Source organism: Aulonocara stuartgranti (genome assembly GCF_965226115.1).
Source record: "Aulonocara stuartgranti genome assembly, chromosome: 2".
NCBI lineage: Eukaryota > Metazoa > Chordata > Actinopteri > Cichliformes > Cichlidae > Aulonocara > Aulonocara stuartgranti.
In genome coordinates, this window is record NC_138940.1 from 3,793,738 (window position 1) to 3,813,197 (window position 19,460).

At 39.7% G+C, this 19,460-nt stretch overlaps 1 protein-coding gene and 1 long non-coding RNA gene across 2 annotated transcripts in view; both read right to left on the reverse strand.

Moving 5' to 3' along the window:
* Nucleotides 1–3,806: 3,806 nt before the first annotated feature.
* LOC309691578 lies at nt 3,807–4,344 on the reverse strand. The gene is made up of 3 exons (XR_014272054.1): nt 4,330–4,344; nt 4,192–4,255; nt 3,807–3,882 (listed from the first exon to the last, which is right to left on the reverse strand). It is a non-coding gene; the product is annotated as an uncharacterized lncRNA (long non-coding RNA).
* Nucleotides 4,345–16,573: 12,229 nt separating this feature from the next.
* The window catches only part of slit3 (slit homolog 3), a 239,948-nt gene continuing 237,061 nt past the window's right edge, over nt 16,574–19,460 (reverse strand). Inside the window, exons 38-39 of the mRNA XM_082554652.1 lie at nt 19,066–19,271; nt 16,574–18,964 (exon numbers count right to left, since the gene is read on the reverse strand). Coding sequence (XP_082410778.1) covers nt 18,717–18,964; nt 19,066–19,271 — 454 coding nt within the window. The 3' untranslated portion in view covers nt 16,574–18,716. The remainder of the gene's footprint in view (nt 18,965–19,065; nt 19,272–19,460) is intronic.

Consider the following 19,460-nt stretch of genomic DNA (forward strand, 5'->3'; position numbering starts at 1 on the left):
CACTGTAGAGTCACTGAGTCTCCTTGATATATCGGAGCTGATGGCAACTCTTGAATGACAATGGGGATGTCAGGTTCTGGTCCTGGAAAATAAAACAAAGTATGTACAATTCATTTAAAACCACTGCAAGAATTTTTATTTTTCACAGTCATGAATAAAGCTAAACTTATGCCACCAACTGTCCCTCAAACTTATGTATGATTCTTAACAAAAGTATTTTACCACCCATCATGAAAACAAGAAAACAGAAAAATGTGTCAATCAGCCAAAAACTTGTTTAAAGGCAAAAGTTATATTGTTATTTATTAGACAAACAGCAAACTGAATTCATGTTGTTATACACTCATTTAAGCTGACTTCTGTTCAGGAATGCAAGTAAATAAGATTTGGTATCTTAATAAAATATAGTAAAGTACTTTACTATATTTTCAGCTTTTTTGTAAAACAGTACTTTTAAGAATTCAAGTATAATATTGATATTTTATTATAAACATGCTTCTGCATGCTGGTGCATTTTTCAACAGAGAAACATGAAAAATCATTTTTCTAATAACTAGTAATAACTAGTAAGTACTGTTAATTAAGGGCAGCTATGGCATAAACCGTACAATGAGAGGTAGTCTAATAAATGTGTAAATCAAAATAAATTCAAAGTTGAGCATCAATAAGGAGAATATTGTGTCATTTACCTTTGACTCTTAGGAAAGTAATATTCCACTTTGTCGTTTTGAGTTCAATCACTTCTTCACAGTAATAGAAGGCAGTGTCATTGAGCTGTGTTTGAATTATATGGAGGACAAATGTTCCTGTTTCCTGCTTTGTTGTAATACGAGGAGTTTTGTTAACAGTGCCCTGATCAAAAGTGTAGGCCGCCCCTAAGACTTCAGGCAGATTTCCAGCAACAACTCGCATCCAAAAAAGTAATCCTGACAAGTTAGACCGGCGACTACACGTCAGAGTCACATCTTCTCCAAGATGAACATTTTTTGTTACAAAGCTTTGGTCATCCATGCATCCTGAAAAAATAAAGACAATCCTTTACATCCAAGTGTAAAAGGTAACAATTACTGAAACACAGAGAAAACTGAACACAGATGCATACTTACGCCCAGCTGTGAGTAAAAGAGCTATGCACAATATGATCAACATTGTCTGGTTCAGACCTCAGTTAAAATTAGATTTCACTGCAAGATGATTAATCTTAATGTGGTTTTATCAAATGGGAGGGGACAATGAGATGGGAGGGGACAATGAGATGGGAGGTAACCATTTTAAAACAATCTGATTGGTCTGTAATAATGTTGGCCGTAAAGTTAAATGTTAAGTTAAAATTATCTCATTGTCTCCAATGAACATACACGACACTAGCAGTCATCACAAGAGTCACAACTAAAATTCTAGAATAGATTTCCTGTCCAAAATTTTCAGCCATGTTATAAAGAGAAAAGCTCCAAGACATCAGCTTTTGCTTAGATGCTCTATTGGGCCAGAAAAAGGTTACCAGAAAATGGCAATTGTGCAAAACTGTATCTAAGATTTTACATTATAATTTATGATATACTTTTTGAGCATTGATAAATGACGTCTTTGAGAGTAAACACAACATGACCAACACACCAAAACACGAAGTATGGTTGACAAAACAGGTTCTGTGACAATCGTATGTCCAGAGTAAAAATAGCATTTTGTGATTGTGCTGCAATACTGTTTCAGTCAAATTCTCCAAACTGCAAAAAGCCTAGAGAAAATACTGTTAGTGATATATCAGTGTGATATATCAAAAGACAATGTTGTTCCACTTATTTTGCACTAAACCAAACACGTGAGGATTTATATGAAGTCAGACCTTTCTCTTTCTATATTATTGTCATGTTTTGCTGTGCAGCAGGCAGGATGTAGGACCCAAATGCAGGATTTGGAGACTGAATTATAAACTAAAAGCAGTAGCTTTATTGCTGGGGAAAAACTTGAAATGCAAGAAAGGTAAACTAGAAACGCAAACACAAAACTCAAACTAGGAAACTAGAAAACAAAACCTGAGGGAGCCTGAACATTACCATAAACACAGAGGAAAAACACACCATGGTGACGACACCACGGTGAGCAGGGGAACACTGAGGACTAAAATACACCGGCAGGATAATGAGAGGATGGGGAACAGCTGGGACTACTCAGACGAAACAAGACACGGGAAAAGCAAAACTCAAAACACTGAACACAGGACAGGATCTATCAAAATAAAACAGGAAACACACAACAGGCACAGAGGCACGGACCTGATGCTAAACAAAGGGAACGTGAAGCACAGGGACAGGAGTGACATGAGACATGACTGACTGGGGAACAAGAAAATAAACATAAAGACAAAACTTAACCTACACTAAACACGAGGGGCACGGGAACAAAACCCAAGAACTAGAAATCAATAAATACTAGAGAACTTAGGGAGCTAGAAATACAAAACAGAAACCCAAAAACACCAACGGTGATAAACAATGGTGAAGTCAAAAACTTATATAATGACACAAAAGGCTGGGTCACCGACACAGGACCGTGACAGTTATCATTTAGCAATAAACTGTTTGCATTATTATCCTTTGCTGTATCACACTCTTTGGGATTATCATCAATTAATGTTTACTTCCAGTGATGGATGGAGGAAATTTTTACTGCAGACAAAAACATTTTAAACAGCTTATTTTCTAACCAGACATCGCAGTGGCGGACAAGAAGAGAAAGAAGGCCATAGTGATAGATGTAGTTGTTCCAACCAATATCAGGAAGAAAGATGGTTGAGATATACCAAAAAGACTGAGAGAGGAGCCAGAGCAAATGTGGAGAGTGAAGGCAACGGTTGTCCCCATGAAGCACCCAAATTAGTGATCTCCAAAGCGGGAGAGTGGCTCCAACAGATCCCAGGAACGACATCCAAGATCTCTGTCCAGAGAAGTGAAGTCCTAGGTGCATCATATTGTAACTATACATTAAAATTCAGAAATTCCCAACAGCCAGACAACCCAGACTCTATATAGTTTGATGTCTTGTGCACCCCTAAATTTTATGTAGTGTTGTGTCAAAGTCCACAATAGGACATTGGAGGCCTAGCTGTTTGCATCCCATTGGCACCTTGTGTTTTTTTGCCTATATATATAGTTTTTTTTTTAATTTGCTGATTTATTTATTTTCAAAATCACTTTTTAACTTTTGTTTTCAGGGCTGGTAAGGTTTAGGAGATTAAAAAGATTTTGTTTTGGGTTAAAACATGGCCCTTCTTCCCAGAACTCCTCTTTGTTGACATATGATAAAAGATAAAAGTGAAGGATCAATCGCAATAATCACATAACGCTGTGTCAGGATACGTTAGATTACAGTCACAACTTAGCAGCTTTAATGCAACACACCATGCAGCTTTATTGTTTATTAGGTTATGGAACTATTTTTATTGAGCACCGAAGTGCAGAGCAAATATTTATTCAAAGTTTACAATGTCTCTGTCAAAGTGCACAGGTAAGCCTTGTTCACATCTAATAGCAATTTTTCTGGTGTAAGAGTTCCCACGGTACTCACAGTGGCCTGGCCTTCCCCCTTTTAGTTTACAGACAACAATGTCAAAAGGTTTTGTGCTTTTGGTCATCTCACCATATGGCTCTCCTGCACGGTCACAAATGGGTTTCACTAGACCCGTGGTAGCTCTGATAAAGGTGTTGGTCTCCTTACACTCATTGTCGGCAGTTTTAATGCGTCTACTAGCTATCACGCTGGTACACCTGTCAACACTCATCCGCTGAAAAATATGCTGATTTATAAACGCTCAGTGATGTTAGCATTTACACAGAGTACAGTGGCAGAAAGCAGCAGCACAAACTGGGTCCTCATGGCTCCCTGTTGAAGAAAATGTGAAAAAAAATATTTTAGACAATTTGTCGCATCTGAGATGAGGACTGAGTAAAGGCAAACATTTACTCAATTTAGTTGTAAATTGACTGGATATTGTTCATATTGTTGTTGTTGTTATTTTATTAAAATGCACAGTGATCATATTAAACCATATCAACAAATAAACCTCTTGGAGATTTTAGCAATCATAGACTCTCTAGATATATACTCCCGAGGGAAAAGTACAATTTTAAATAAAGTCATATTTAACTTGTGTGTAATGGCAGAGCATTCTGAAAAAATGAAGAAACAAACCTTCCGAGTTTAAATCAGAAACTTTGTCAGGTCTCTCAGTTCTCCCGTTGTTAAGCTTGTGAAGCTTAAATGGAAAACAATAAAAAATATATGTAAAAATGTTACAATATCAATACCACATTACAGAGAATAACTTACCCGTATCAAGACCACAGTGACAGTGATCGGTGTCAAGTCTGCTCAATCATTTATAGAACTCATTTTGAACTTTGATTTCTTGGCTCAGCAATACATGGGGAGGGAGTTCTAGATAAAATAATTCATTTGGGTAAAGGGACAAGAAGATAACAGTGTACTTTTTTCACTTTTTGGGGTGCTCTACAATTACACCAAGCCCCCTCAGGACTGGTACTTAAAATATAAGTTTCTCCTGATTTTAGTCACCAGATAAAAAGGCAGTAATGATCAACTTTTGTTATATATCAGACTATTGTTTTCAAAGAATAAAATCAAATGAAAATTAAAGTGCGAAGGTAAGAAGAATGAAGGGTGTGTAGTCAAGTACTATTAACCATTACAGCCAAACATAAGTCATGTTCAGATGTGTATTTTAATTTCAAATGGTTGAGCAAATTTGGTTTCTTATGCAGTTAATACTTAACCTAAAAGAACAAAGCACAAATCGACAACATTTACAATAATTTTAATAAAGCCATTAAAAATCAACATAGCCTGACCACAAAAACATCTGTGGGGAAGAACAAACATACACCTCCTGCTTATATAAAGGTTTGCAATGTTTGGTGTTAAGGGTTATATTAACAGGAAAGAAGGTCGTAGGTACATTAGAACTGATCCAAATATTTGCTGATCATAGTTCAGTTTCAGTTTGAGTAAATGATAAAATGTTTACATTCCCAGTGGACTGTAAACATTTCTGACCTCAATCAAGAATAACAGCTTACACAGAACTGTATTTTATATGTTTATACTGTACTTTATATTCAGTATTTCTGACAACAAATGTTCTCCACTTCTTTTTAGTACATTTTCCACACGTTTATCTATTTACAGTGGTTCGTTCAAATTTGTTTAAGTACAGGTTGTAAATGAAGGGAAGAAGAAAAAATACCCCCAAGAAGCAGGTTATGAGCACAATAATAACAACATCTTGGTGCTATTTATTTATGTTTACATTGAATTCCATGCTCCACTTCTTTATAGATTCAGATTCAAGCTTCAAAAGAGAGGGCTTTAGGTCTCTTCCTGTGTCTTTAGGTCCCCTAAGACAGTGGACCCCAACCTTTTTTGCGCCACGGACCGGTTTATGCCCGACAATATTGTCACAGACCGGCCTTTAAGGTGTTGCGGATAAATACAACAAAATAAAACTAGTACCGGTACCGAAAAAAATAAGATTTATTCATAACACACGTGAAAATACCCAGGAAAACCGAGTTAACGATAAAAACAATAACAAAATAACACTAAAAACCGATAAAAACCCTGAAAACTATACATTTCACACCTGAGCCTCAACTCTCGCGGCCCGGTACCAAACGACTCACGGACCAATACCAGTCCGAGGCCCGGGGGTTGGGGACCGCTGCCCTAAGACACAGGAAGTAAGTTTATGCTAATTCAAAAATGTATACAGTAAGAACAAATGTATCACTATTGTGTAACATGATCGTGTTAGCATGCTGACTAAGTTTCACAGATCTAGTCAGTACATAGTGGAGCACTTAGTGCCCACAAATGCACACACACACAAAAGTTATGTGCAAATAACTAAAACAATCTATAAAGAGTAGGTCTCTTTAAAAGTATACATAATCATGGCTGCTTTCTTCAAGGTGTTTTTGAACTAAGGAAACAGTATTTGTCATTGCCCAGACTATGACAACACACACACACACACACACACACACACGCACACGCACTGCTAAAGCTCTCACACAGGTCTCTACTTGTGTCCTGTGTGAATTCCCCTCCCTCTCTCGAGACATAACACCCTCTGAAGATGAGCAACACCTCAACCGAGACTCATTTTGACTGCATGGAAATAAGGTTTTAAGAATGATGAAAAAATTAACAGTTGTCTATATTATTTTTTATTTCCTTCACCTCATTCGGCCAGTTTGCTGATGGATATCATGGATATTGTTTGCTGTAAAAATAACAGCAAACAATATCCATGATATGTGGAACCCTCAGCTTTGACTTTAGTGCCACTATCGATCTCATTGTTTATTCATTCTAAACCAAATTGTTTTTTTTTTTGCTATTATATAACTACTTTGATTATTAAAAATGTAAATAATGGTTGAAATGGATATCCTATCATTCCACTTTTTGCACAAATGCATTCCACATGTCTGATGATGCTGCTACCACCAGAGGGCACTCTAATACTTTTTATATCACATATTAACCCAAAGAGAACAAACAAGGTGTTTAAACATGTAAACTGTTTTCATTCATTTTACAGTAATTTTTCACCACCTCTACTCTTTAACTGACATTACTCTTAAAATATGAGGTCACAAATGTTTGATTGTTAACTTAAGACACAATAGCAACCACAGCACTGCAGCTGCATGTGACTTCATTATTTCCAAGTTACTGTCCAAATCAAGACATGCATTGTGTGATTCTTACTCTGAATCTGAATAAGTACGCGGGACCACTGTGTGCGGTAAGACCATCTCTTTTACTTCCTGTATTACCATCTACCGGCATGCATTGCCAGTGCGTAACACGTAATTACACAATCAAACAGTGAACACATACTGCCCATACAACAAATGTACCAGAGACAATTATGAATACACCACATCTCCCCTTTTAAACAAAAACAGAATATTCCTTTTCTCAGGACAGAACTTCTCTTTTTCAAAGCCATACAAGAACATCTGGCAAACAATCTGCATTACATTTTTAACCTTTTCTTTTTGTTTTCTTGTTCTTTTCTTTTCTTAACAACTCTTTTTAGCTTTATTTTACTGTGCTCTACAAAACCCTTATAACACAGTTACATAACAACAACTTTTTTTTTTTCTTACAGATCTAACTTTTTAGGTTTAACTATTGGCCTCCCTGACTTGGTTCTGACCACATCAGTGTTAACAGGTGTAGCAGGGATCACACTGGGTGTTTGAGGCTTCTGCAACACAGGCACATTAGCAGGTTCATGCACAGGTGAACTTAAAGGAATCAAATGCACATGATTACGCCTCACAGTCCCTTGTGGTAACTCCACTGTGTATGATCGGGGTGTAGAGTGATTTTGGACAACAGTGCCTGTAGTTTTGACATCAGTCACCCAAACTTGCTCTCCTGGGGACAGGCTGCATAAAGGTTTTGCGCGGTGGCGCCTGTTGAAGTTTGCCATGTCCATCATCCTCTTCTCCCTTTCCTTTCAAGCGAGCAGTGTGTTGTCCGGCAGTGTGGGCTCCAGCTGCGATGGAAGCATCGGCAGTGTGGTTCGCAGACGTCTGCCCATTAAAAGCTCTGCAGGGCTGTATCCGGACTGCAGTGGTGTAGCTCTATAGGCAAGAAGAGCTAGATAAGGATCAGCTGCTTTTTTCAGAAGATTTTTTACAGTCGTTCAGCACGTTCTGCTTCTCCATTACTTTGCGGAAACTTGGGACTGCTTGTGATGTGTTTGAAGCCGTATGCTGCTGCAAAGTCTGTAAAGATTTGACCTGAATACTGTGGCCCATTATCAGACATGAGGACCTCTGGGATGCCGTGACGGGCAAAGAAAGATTTCAGGTGAGTAATGACATCGTTTGATTTTGTCCTGTTTAACAAAGCAATCTCAACAAATCTAGAGTGATAGTCAACAGCGAGAAGGTAAGTTTTCCCTCCCAGCTCGAAAAGATCTGTGCCCACTCTCTGCCATGGGCGGGCAGGGTATTCTGTTGGCATGAGTGGCTCACTGTTATTGTGTCTTTCTTGAATACACGTTTTGCACTTGAGCACCATCTCAGAGATTTGTTGACTCAGCCCGGGCCACCACACTGTTTGGCGTGCACGAGCTTTACATTTTACAACACCTTGATGTCCTTCGTGTAGTTTTTCCAGCACCTCGTTTCTCATTGCTGAAGGAATGACAAGCCGTGTGTCTTTTAACAAAAGGCCGTCTTCAACAGTGAGCGTGGCTCGGTCAGGCCAGTAATTTCGCAGTAAAGGCTCTTGTTTTGCATGTTCTGGCCAGCCTTCGGTGCACATGTCCATGACGCGAGCACACACACTGTCGCTTTTCAGTTGTTCCTTCAGTGTTTGCATATATGATGAACTGACAGGCATGTTTGCTACAATACTGTCGACATATATGTCTGTGCTTTCCATTAGCTCTTTGTCTGACAGGTTCATTGGTTTTTTCAGAGGTGAGCGGGACAAAGTATCTGCTGTCCAGAGCGATTTCCCTGGGGCGTACTGCACAGTGTACGAGTAACGCATGAGTCTCATTCTGAATCGCTGGATCCTGGGTGGCAAGAGATCCAGAGCTTGTCCTCCCAGTAAGGAAACGAGAGGTTTGTGGTCCGTTTCAAGACAAAAATGTTTACCAATCAGGAAATCACGAAAACGCTCACACGCCCATGTAGATGCCAGTGCCTCTTTTTCCACTTGTGCGTATCGTTGTTCTGTAGGAGAAAGGGACCTCGATGCATACGCCACTGGTCGCCATCCTTCTTCCCACAGCTGCAAAAGAACACCTCCGAGACCATAGGATGAAGCATCTGCTGATACTTTAATGTCTCTGTTGGGGTCATACATTGCGAGCACTGGGGGTGAGGTCAGGGCATCTCGTAATGTTTTGAAAGCTCTCACTTGGTCAGTTCCCCAATACCATGCGTTCTTTTTGGAAAGAAGATCTCGCAGGGCTTTGTCTTTTTCAGCTAAATGGGGGATGAACTTGCCCACTTGATTCACCATGCCCAGAAAACTGCGCAACTCTGACACATTAGTTGGCTCTGTCATTTCTGTAATTGCCTCCGTTTTCTTCGGGTCAGGACTGATTCCTGTATCCGCTATGATGTGACCCAAGAAAGCAACCTTGCTCTGGGAGAGCTCGCATTTTTCAACATTCAGCGTTATGCCTGCTTTTTCCAGTCTTTGCAGTGTAGCATGGAGACGGGAATCGTGCTCCTGATGGTTACGTCCCCACACCAACACATCGTCAATGTGACACACCACTCCTTCGAGACCCTCGATGACCTCCGCCATCATGCGCTGAAAGTGTTCGGGCGCTGAGTTGATCCCAAACGGTAGGCGGTTAAAGTGGAACCGCCCAAAGGGTGTGATGAAGGTGGTGAGTTTGGCAGACTCATCGGACAGGGGAATCTGCCAGAAGCCCATGTTGGCATCCAGTTTGCTAAACACTTTGGCTCCTGCGAGCATTCCGAGACTTTGTTCAACCGATGGCAGCACATATTTTTCCCTGCACACATACTCATTTAGTCCGGTAAAGTCTACGCAAAGTCTTAGCCTAGGGCTGTTTTTCTTTGGAACAACAACCATGCCGGCACACCAATCCGTTGGTTCCTCAACTCGGGTAATGACACCAAGCTCTTCCATTCGTTGGAGTTCCTCTTTTACCCTTCCCATCAGAGGCAGAGGAAGCCTTCGCGGAGTTTTGAGTGAGTACGGCACAGCATTCGGTTTGAGTTTAATGTGATAGGCCCGCTGCACTTTCCCTAGACCATTGCAAAGTTTAGGGTAAGTAGTCTTCAGAGTGTCCATTGAAACCGCGTCAACTCGCACCAGCAGGCCAAGAGCTGTAATGGCGGGCAGGCCTAGCAGTGGAGTGCTCAGGTTTCTTACAACATAGACCTTCTCTGTTGTCTGTTTCGCTCCGTAGTTGAGCTGTAGCTTTGTAAAACCTGCAACGTCCAGTGGTGTTTTTCCAGGGCCTAACAAAGGTTTTTCTGGCTGCTGGAGAACTGGTCTGTGTTCGTTAGCAAAAATCTTTGATAAGTCCGAGTCAGCTATTACAGTCACATCTGCTCCAGTATCCAGTTTGAAAGTGATTTTTGCATCTTTCACTTGTATGTTGGCTGTCCACGCCTGGCCGTCACTGGAAACTGAGCCTAGGAAGAAACCTTGCTCCTCTTCCTCCTCAATACTTTGCACTGTCTTGCTTTGTCTGCAGACTCGCTGGTAGTGACCTTTTTTTCCACATAAATGACATTTTGCATCATTTGCTGGGCACTCAGGTTTCGGATGTGGAGAGCCTCCGCACTTGTAGCATTTGTTACTTTGTCTCTTGCTATATTGCTGTTGTGTTTTGACAGTTTTATTTTTGAACATGTTGAACTTTGTTTTGTCGTGCTTTTGTATCACTCTGTCAACTGTTTTCGCATTTACATGCATTACATTTGTTTCACTTCTCAAAGCTGACTGTTGCTTTTTGATTTCTTCTGACTGCCTGGCCATATTTATAGCTTTATCCAAGTCCAAGTCTTTTTCCATCTGCATGCGCTCAGACAGCCTCGTGTCGGCCAAGCCCACTACTATTCTGTCTCTTATCAGCTCATCGTGGAGCGGTCCGTAGTTACAGTGCTCTGCTAATGCATGCAAGGCAGTCACGAATGCATCAACAGTCTCATTCGGCTCTTGTTTGCGCATATTAAAACGTGCGCGCTCATAAACAACATTTTTCCTGACAATGAAAAAGTTGTGGAAGCTATCTCTCACTTTAGCGTAGTCCCGTTGGTCTACATCACTTAACTTTAGTCCTCTCAGGACGTCATCCGCTTCGTCTCCCATACAATATATGAGAGTGTTCACTTGATTTTCCTCCGAGCTCGCAGACAGATTACTTGCCTGACGGAATCTCTCAAAGCGACGGACCCATCTTGTCCATTCGTGTGGTTTGGAAAAATCAAAGGGCTCCGGTGGTTGGATGCTAAACGTAGCGCTGGGAGTGCTAGCCGCAGTGCTAACTCCTGCCCTCGGACGATCGTCTACGTCGTCATTCGGCATTTTGTTTCCACCTTCCCCTTCTCCTCACACTCGGCAGATGTATGGAGTCTTACGAGTCACACAGCACTTCTGACACCATGTGTGATTCTTACTCTGAATCTGAATAAGTACGCGGGACCACTGTGTGCGGTAAGACCATCTCTTTTACTTCCTGTATTACCATCTACCGGCATGCATTGCCAGTGCGTAACACGTAATTACACAATCAAACAGTGAACACATACTGCCCATACAACAAATGTACCAGAGACAATTATGAATACACCACATGCATAACATTCAAAATAGTTTGCTCTTAACATTTTTAAGCAATTAATTTCTATCCTCATTATACATGTTTGTATTTGCAAAGATCACCAAAAAGTGACAGTAAAATCGGTTTGTGGCTATGTTAGCAGCAAGTATCACAGAATGACTTCAAATCCATTTGATACAGAGGCAAAACATAGACCATGCTAGAATGATTTGTTTGATGGATTTGTGAGACTCTGGAGTTTCTTTAAGACCACTGAGAGTTAGCTTCATGATTCACAATTTGTAACCACCTGACCCACAATCTCAACTAGAGAACATAAAGTACATCATCGTCTTTGCGCTTTTGAACCTTGAGCATTCTCTGGTACAGGTCACAGTAGTTCTGAGTAATTACACTCAGTGTTTGCTCGGAAGCTGAGGAATGGTCAACCACAACTTAGTTTACTAGGTTAGCTGCACACTCTTTCTGTTTCCTACACTGTTGTGCACTTTTACACAGTGCTTTGAGGCTACTCTTTTCTGAAGAATAGAAACAGATCGCTGTTGCTTTATTACAAAAACAGATTGATGCTGACAGTATATGGATAGACAATATTATGGCTTATATGTTTAAAATCCCTGAGCTTTTAATGATAACACAGATTCATTTTCTAATCATTAATATAATTTGTATTAATAATGAATTGGTTATGTAATAGTGTGTATGATACATTGTTTAGATTTTCTTTCTATGAGATTTTATAAACCAAATATAAGCTGTGTAGGAGGTTATTTAAAAAGTTGGTTTTTGCACATATAAGCTGGTCATTTATTTCTAACATGGATCAGTGTCCGTTTCATAGCACCTAGGATAGATTTCTTCATATTTTATTTACATTTGATGTATGGGTTTCTTGGATTTCATGGTGTCACTGATGGTAAGGATGACGAATTATTTCCTGTGCACGTCTTTTTCTTGAATTGATTACCGTTAAGAATGGTTTAGGTACAGTCGCCATTGTGCTTAGAGGAAGTGCCTTGCTGATGTTGGTAATCCAAGCATCACCTAGACCACCAGGAAGTCAAAATTTTGCTTTGACGTCTTAATGTAAACACTTACTCCACCCTATAATCAAGATTCTTACTCTTAAATCGTGTCCTATGTTCAGTTAAACATAGGACATGATTTAGGCTCAGAGGACAGTTATACAGATGAGACGATGAGACAGGAAAGAAGAGAGAGAAAGAAACAGAGGCTGACGATATGGACATATTCTTATGTAGCACTTTTCTACTGGAGCACTCCAGGAGCTTTATTAAACATGCATCTTTCAACCATTCATTGAAGGACTTTTTTCTATGCTTAAGCACTTTCTATCTAACGGGGGACCTCAGGTTGCATTTTGCCTTGTTGCACATGGTTACCTGCTTAACCTCTCAGCTAAACATGTGACCCTAAATCTAAATCTGAAAATTAACCAAGACTAGAGGCTAGCGCTAACACAGACATGTAGCAAAAACACGTTGAAGCGAAGTGTTCACCAACAGCAAGGTGCACGCATGCAGTGAAAGCTGAAAGACAAAAACACAAGCTCAAAAACGGAAACCACAAAAAAGAGTGGTGTGAATTCTTTACTTGAGATGTACTTGCGTCAACTCTTCTCTTTTTTTGTTTTCCTCTTGTTTGACTTGTGCTTTTCTGTATTTTCCTGCTCTGTCTTATTCCTTTTAATTGTACAGCACGTTGGTTAATGCTCGTTATTTCAAAATGTGAATAGATTTACTTGACATGATTTCCTAGGTAACTCATTATTTATTTATATAGCATCAAATTACTGCAATAGTCACTTCAAGGTGCTTTATAGTGTAAGGTAAAGACCCTACTATACTTCAGAGAAAGCCACAACAATCAGACAACCCACTATGAGCAAGCACTCTGTGACAGTGGGAAGGAAAACTCACTTTTAACAGGAAGAAACGTCCAGCAGAACCAGCTGACGTGACCAGTTGGTGAAGGGAGGGAAAGAGGACAAACGCTTCGGCTGGTCAGACAAAAACCATTACCTTGCTTTTTTTTTTTAAATATATTTTTACCTTTTGCATTTAGTGCTCTGAAAAATCTATATGAAACTTATATAATGTATCACCACATAATACACTTTTTTTCTCACACTGCACAGAAACATCAAACAGCCACCAAGTGAAGCTCACACTGAAGAAAATGCCTGAATTAACAAACCTTCCAACCTTCAAGCAGATGAGCTCAAACAAAGGAGGACACCAGGTGTCTGTCCTGTCAGCTAAGAACAGGAAACGGATCCAATAATTTGCACGAGCTAAACAAAACCTGACAACAGAAGTTTAGGCACTGACTGGTCTGCTGCTGTGACATTTGGATTGTAAGGTTACATCCATGTATGTAATTGGCATTGTAATAGCAAATTGGCCTGATTTTGGTGTAACTGTGTGGGCAACATTGTGTACCAAGAAGTACACAAGCTACTGAGCACACAAAGTGTTGAAAACATGACTTCACTGTGCTCGAATGGCATCCAAATTCTCCAAATCTAAATCCAGCACAGTACCTTTGTGATATTGTGGAATACAAAATGTGGAACATGAATGTACAGCCAAGAAATCTGGAGCAACTGTGTGAGCACACAATCGTGGGATGTCCCAAACTGTGAGTTTTGTTTACTCTCAGTCTGTGCTGCTGCGGGTTGGCTTGTGGTCCTACCTCTACCTCTCTTATATTAGCATCAAAAACATGTGAAAATCACACCTAAAATAAAGAGCTGGTCAACTGATCCAGGACAAACTCCTTTTAGTTTCTTTTTTTTGGCTTGACTTGTGTTAAGCACTGTTTAAATGTATAAATTTAGATGGCCCTCTTAGGGAAACAAAATATGACTGTTCAGTAGGCTCTAATCACTAAGTTATCAACATGCTATGTCCTCTCTGTCTGTACAATGCTGCCATCTATTGGTGAGAAACATTCTGGTCAATTAACATTAGTCAGGATGTTTTGACTTTCTCAGCTGCCTGCATGCTAATTAGTAGAAAGGGATGGATTCCATGCAAACCAGATAACATTAGGGAAATGTTAAGGCTCTCGTATATCATAGAGTGTGATCTGTAAGAAAACAGCAAAACACTCTTGTTATCAGAGTTAAACACTTTTATATTTCTCTGAAAGTAAAACATTTCTCAGTGTCTAAAATGAAAGCAGACCTGTCCTGTTGGACCAGTTCAAAGATAAGTATTCTTCTGGATTGATGTTAATAGTTAATAGTATGCACTAAAAACTTTTAAGACATTTTATTTGTGAGTTTCTGAGTTTAAGACCACTAAAGCATATCTCTGTGCAGATGCATTTTGCACCTTTTGCAACCACTAAGGATAACTGTCACATACTCCTACCTTTAGTGTATAACAAACACCCAGTTTTCTATGTAACCATCTTACCTCCAATCAGGTAAGGTCAGGTGTTCATTTACACCCTAAACCTATTACAAACGCTAAATGAAATTTTATTCAAATAAAATGAATGGCACATGTCCTTTTTTCATGTACTTTTTAGAATTCAGAAGTTACAGTTCAAATCAATATTAAGCAAAAATGTGAACTTAAAATACAAATGGAGTAGCATTTTCAAGGAGAGGCGATCAGTCTTAACTGCAGCAGTCAACTGTCCATCAGCATCAACACACCATCAGAAAGCAACAACTCAAGGGTAATGGCAGACCAGCCCAGGAGCAGCAATATGTTTAATGCCATAACTGGTGAGTTATAAGTGAGGAGGAGCCATCATGGAAGGCCGGGGGATAGAAGAAGTTGTTGACATTCAGAAATCCTACCAATGGCTGGACAAGGCTGGACTGAAAGAAAGCACAGAGGCACAATTATGGCAGCACAGGAAGAAACTCAGTGCAAGATCCATAGAGGCAGGGGTCTATCACACCAGGTAAGAACCCAGGTGCAGACCCTGTAAAGATGCCCCTCAGACAATCCAGCACATAACAGCAGAGTGCACGACGCTAGCAGGCAGGGCATACATGAAACACCATAAAAAAGTGTAATATAGTATACAGGAAGATTATGGCATGGAAGTCCCGAGGTCAAAATGGGAGTCGCCCCTTAGTGTGGTCCAGAATGACTGAGTTAAGATTCTGTGGGACTTCCAGACACAGATGATGACTAACCAGCCGGGCATAGTCGTAGTGGACAAGCAGAGGAAGACTGCTACATTGATAGATGTACCAAACAACAGCAACATCAGGAAGAAGTAACATGAGAAGGTGGAGAAGTACCAAGAGCTGAAGAAGAACTCGAGAAGATGTGGAGTTTGAAGGTAACAGCGGTCCCAGCGTTAATCGGAGCACTCGGTGCAGTGACCCCAAAGCTACGAGAGTGGCTCCAGCAGATACCAGGAACAAAATCCAAGCTCTCTGTCCAGAGGAGTAAAGTCGGAGCAGCAAAGATACTGTGCAGGACCCTTAAGCTCCCAGGCCTCTGGTACAGAACCCAAATTGAACCTGGATGGACCCCCTTTGATTTCTTGACCTAATTCTTTATGGCATTGATTAAACAAGGTGCTGGAAACATTCCATACTGACATACTGCATGGTGACATACCATAATGACGGCATCATACTGCAAGTAAGACAGCTGTGAATCTCCCATTTCACCCCATCCCAAAGGTGCTCTAGTGGATTGAGCTCTAGTGACTGAAGACTGGGTACAGTAAGCACACTTTCCACTGGCACACTGTATTTAAAAACTCACACATGAAAGATTATTATAGTTTCAATGGTAGTTTAATTTTAACATTCAACATAAGTATCAATTATCACTCACATAATCGTGTTTTTTAAACCTAGGACATATACACGTGTTTGATTTTACAGTTATTTTCATTGTCAATAACTAATAACTGAGGTGCTTTATTTTGTTCAGAATGAAAAGCTAAGCAATCAGTATCAGGAGACGAAGATGTGCAGTGGGTAAAAAGAAACGAGGGGACAGTTAAAGGCTGGAACTGCTGTAAAAATGAGGATAGAAGCTAACAAGTAGGAAAATGAAAGGGGATAGGTTGTGAATGTAGGAGACACTGTGGGGAAAAGATAATATTCTCTTGAACATTGGAAGAAAAGTAGGGAATGAAAGGAAAATGTTCATAGTGAAGAAGCAAGAAGAATAAAAGTGTAGAAAATCATCATTTTAACACTGTTGCAAACCTTTAATAGCAGAGCTGTAAATTTGCTGATGATGCTTTGCCTCTGTGTAAACAAAGCAACATTGTATAAAGTAAACAGTACAGTAGTAGTTACATCATATTAATACTTTTAATTGTGTTAGTCAACTGTGGGCAATAAGAAACTGCACAGGTAATGTATTTGTGTTCAGTTGTGTTGTTGTTTCTTGCGTGTAATCAGATTCTCTTATGTGACAAACTGACAGAAGCTGTTTTTAGTTGTGATGGTGGAGGTTTGCTGTGATCACACCGGAGCAAATTACATTTTGGTCAACAAGAGCACATAATAGTTTTTAACCTCCACCTACAATGTCAACACTCAAATTAAAACCATTATTGAATTACCAAAATCTTCACCTTTACAATAAAATGATTCCTTCCATATGCATTTTAAAGCAAATATGGGTTCTTGCATTATATATTGTTATTGTAACACAACAAATGCTCTATTCTTATAACAGAGGGTAAAACACAGAAATTGGTACGTGGTACTGCAGTTTCACATTCATCACAAAGCTATGAGGCACTTTCTACAGACAATCTTTCAAACTGAAAGAACTGCCACGTGGTTAAGGCTTTATATTACTTAATTTGAGGTTTTTATATTTCCTAGGACCTTAAAATACGATCTAATTAAGAGATTAGGGAGAGGTATACCACGTAAGGCCACACATTTATTTTGATTGTTGTTATGGACTGGTGTGAATTGCTACATGTGACACTATGATGCTTATTTATCCAAAAACAATTCAGTAGCAGCTGTTGAAAATATTGCAGCAAACCTTTTGGATTTCAACACAGGCACATCAAAAGTAGTGAACTTGCATAAATCAGCAACATTTTTCAATGATTTCTGACATCCTTATCTGTTAAGGCAAAAACATGTGACTTTGGTGTATTGTTGTTATTGAAACAGTTTGTCCTTGTTAAGCATTAATTGAATAGCAAACAGCGAGAATTGGCGTATTTGCTATTTATACCAAGTTTGACATCTCACATTGCAGCATTGACGTGTAGGTATTATGCAGGTGTGACATCACTCCATTTGTTATGGGTGTAAAAAAATACCTCGGAGCACAACCAGCTACACTCAGTAAGTGACTCTTGAGAGAAAACTTCTTGTTATTTAAAAGGATAACTCAAAAAAGATGTCTTCCCGTCTCCACTTGTGTATGTTTTAAATCTCAGCAGTCTAACTCGAACAAGTTCAGAGTGAGCATAATGCTGAATTTACAGCATGTTTTTCATTATTATTGATTTCTATGGGAATTTCTGATTCATAACATTTTCCAATGAATAGCAGATGCCTTTCCAATTTAATGTCAAACCTTATGTGGCTCCAAGTGTGGCGTGCAACAGCAAATAAGAATGACACAATATTAGAGCAAACTGTTAAATCATCTCTGTGAAAAGAGTCTTTTATGGGAACTCACATGTGAGGATAATGTCCATTATATAGAGAAGCAGGTTAGCTAGGCACATACAGTTCGCTTTTAGCCTCCAAGAAGGAGGACTTCAAAAGCCTGCCACCTTTTCCTTTGTGTGGAATCAACAGAGCTCTTCTTCTTCTCTGCTCTTCTCTCCCAGTGTCCCACACATTGGCACTCACATTAACATCATGCAAATACACTTAGAAGATATAAAATTCATTGGGTTAGGGTAAATATTTATATAGATTTACACATATATAAATTCATATACTTTTAAGGAATGTTAATCTATTTTGCTGTGTACTTCTTACAAGGTAAAAATAACATTTTTATACTATGCAACACATTATATAATCAACATATTACAAAAATCAGTCCTTTTATCATCTTTTAGAAAAAAAAATCCATAATAAAAATAACTTCTATGTTTTTTTCTCACTTATATCTTACAATATATTTTCTCTCTGTCAAAACACACACACGTGTCCCATTTTTGTTTCTGTTTATCGTTTCTCTTGGCAGCAAATTGGCAGCGGTCAAACAAAATGTGGAAATTAAAAATTGTGTCATGCTGGTGCTCATCAATGTGGAAAATTCTCCGAGCGACAACTTCGTTGATGTGTGGAATTCACAAAAAGGCGGCGGTGAGTGCTGCAAAACAAACTGCCGTGCTGTTACAACGGACATTTGGAGCAGCCGCATTCCAGAGCGGTTTCCATCTCCTCTGAGTACGAGGTGCCGTCTGTGCAGCGGAAAACCACCTTCCTCCGTCTGGTCTTGGTGACGCTACAGCAAACACCAGGTGAAGCCTGGCAGGATCTGGAACAGTCCATGCGGGGAATCTTGCTGGTGGACGTGCATGTTCTTAAGGGTTGGTGGCGCTTCAGCTGTTCTCTTACCATTTCTCCTTGACATGTGATTTCTGCATGTTGGTGGCGTTAAAAAAAAGCACATTTTAAATCATAATATGCTCTCATTCTCGGCAAATTTCCGTTTCTTCTTTTTATAATCTTTCAGTGTTACCTGTGTCACAAATAGGCCCGGTGAACCCTGGCTGACAGTGACAGAACGGCTCTCCCCTTTCTGACACCCGACACTCCCCACGCCCACAGCGAACCCCCCTGCATGCTGGAGGCTCCTGTCGTCGGTTACAGAACTGACCCTGATAGCCTTCATTACACTGGCAACTGTAAGACTGACCCTTGGGAACACACTGTCCATGAGAACATCTGGAGAAAGAGCAGAGCAGAAGGAAAACATGTTACAGGAGAGAATTATGCTGGGGTTGGAAAGTGGTTTCATCCATGGTTGCTTTAAAACCACTAAACCCACATGATTTCAAAATCTATACTAAACAGATACCTGGCTGGCTTGTATGACAAAATGGCATTAGAAACATCACAAACAGGTGGCAATTA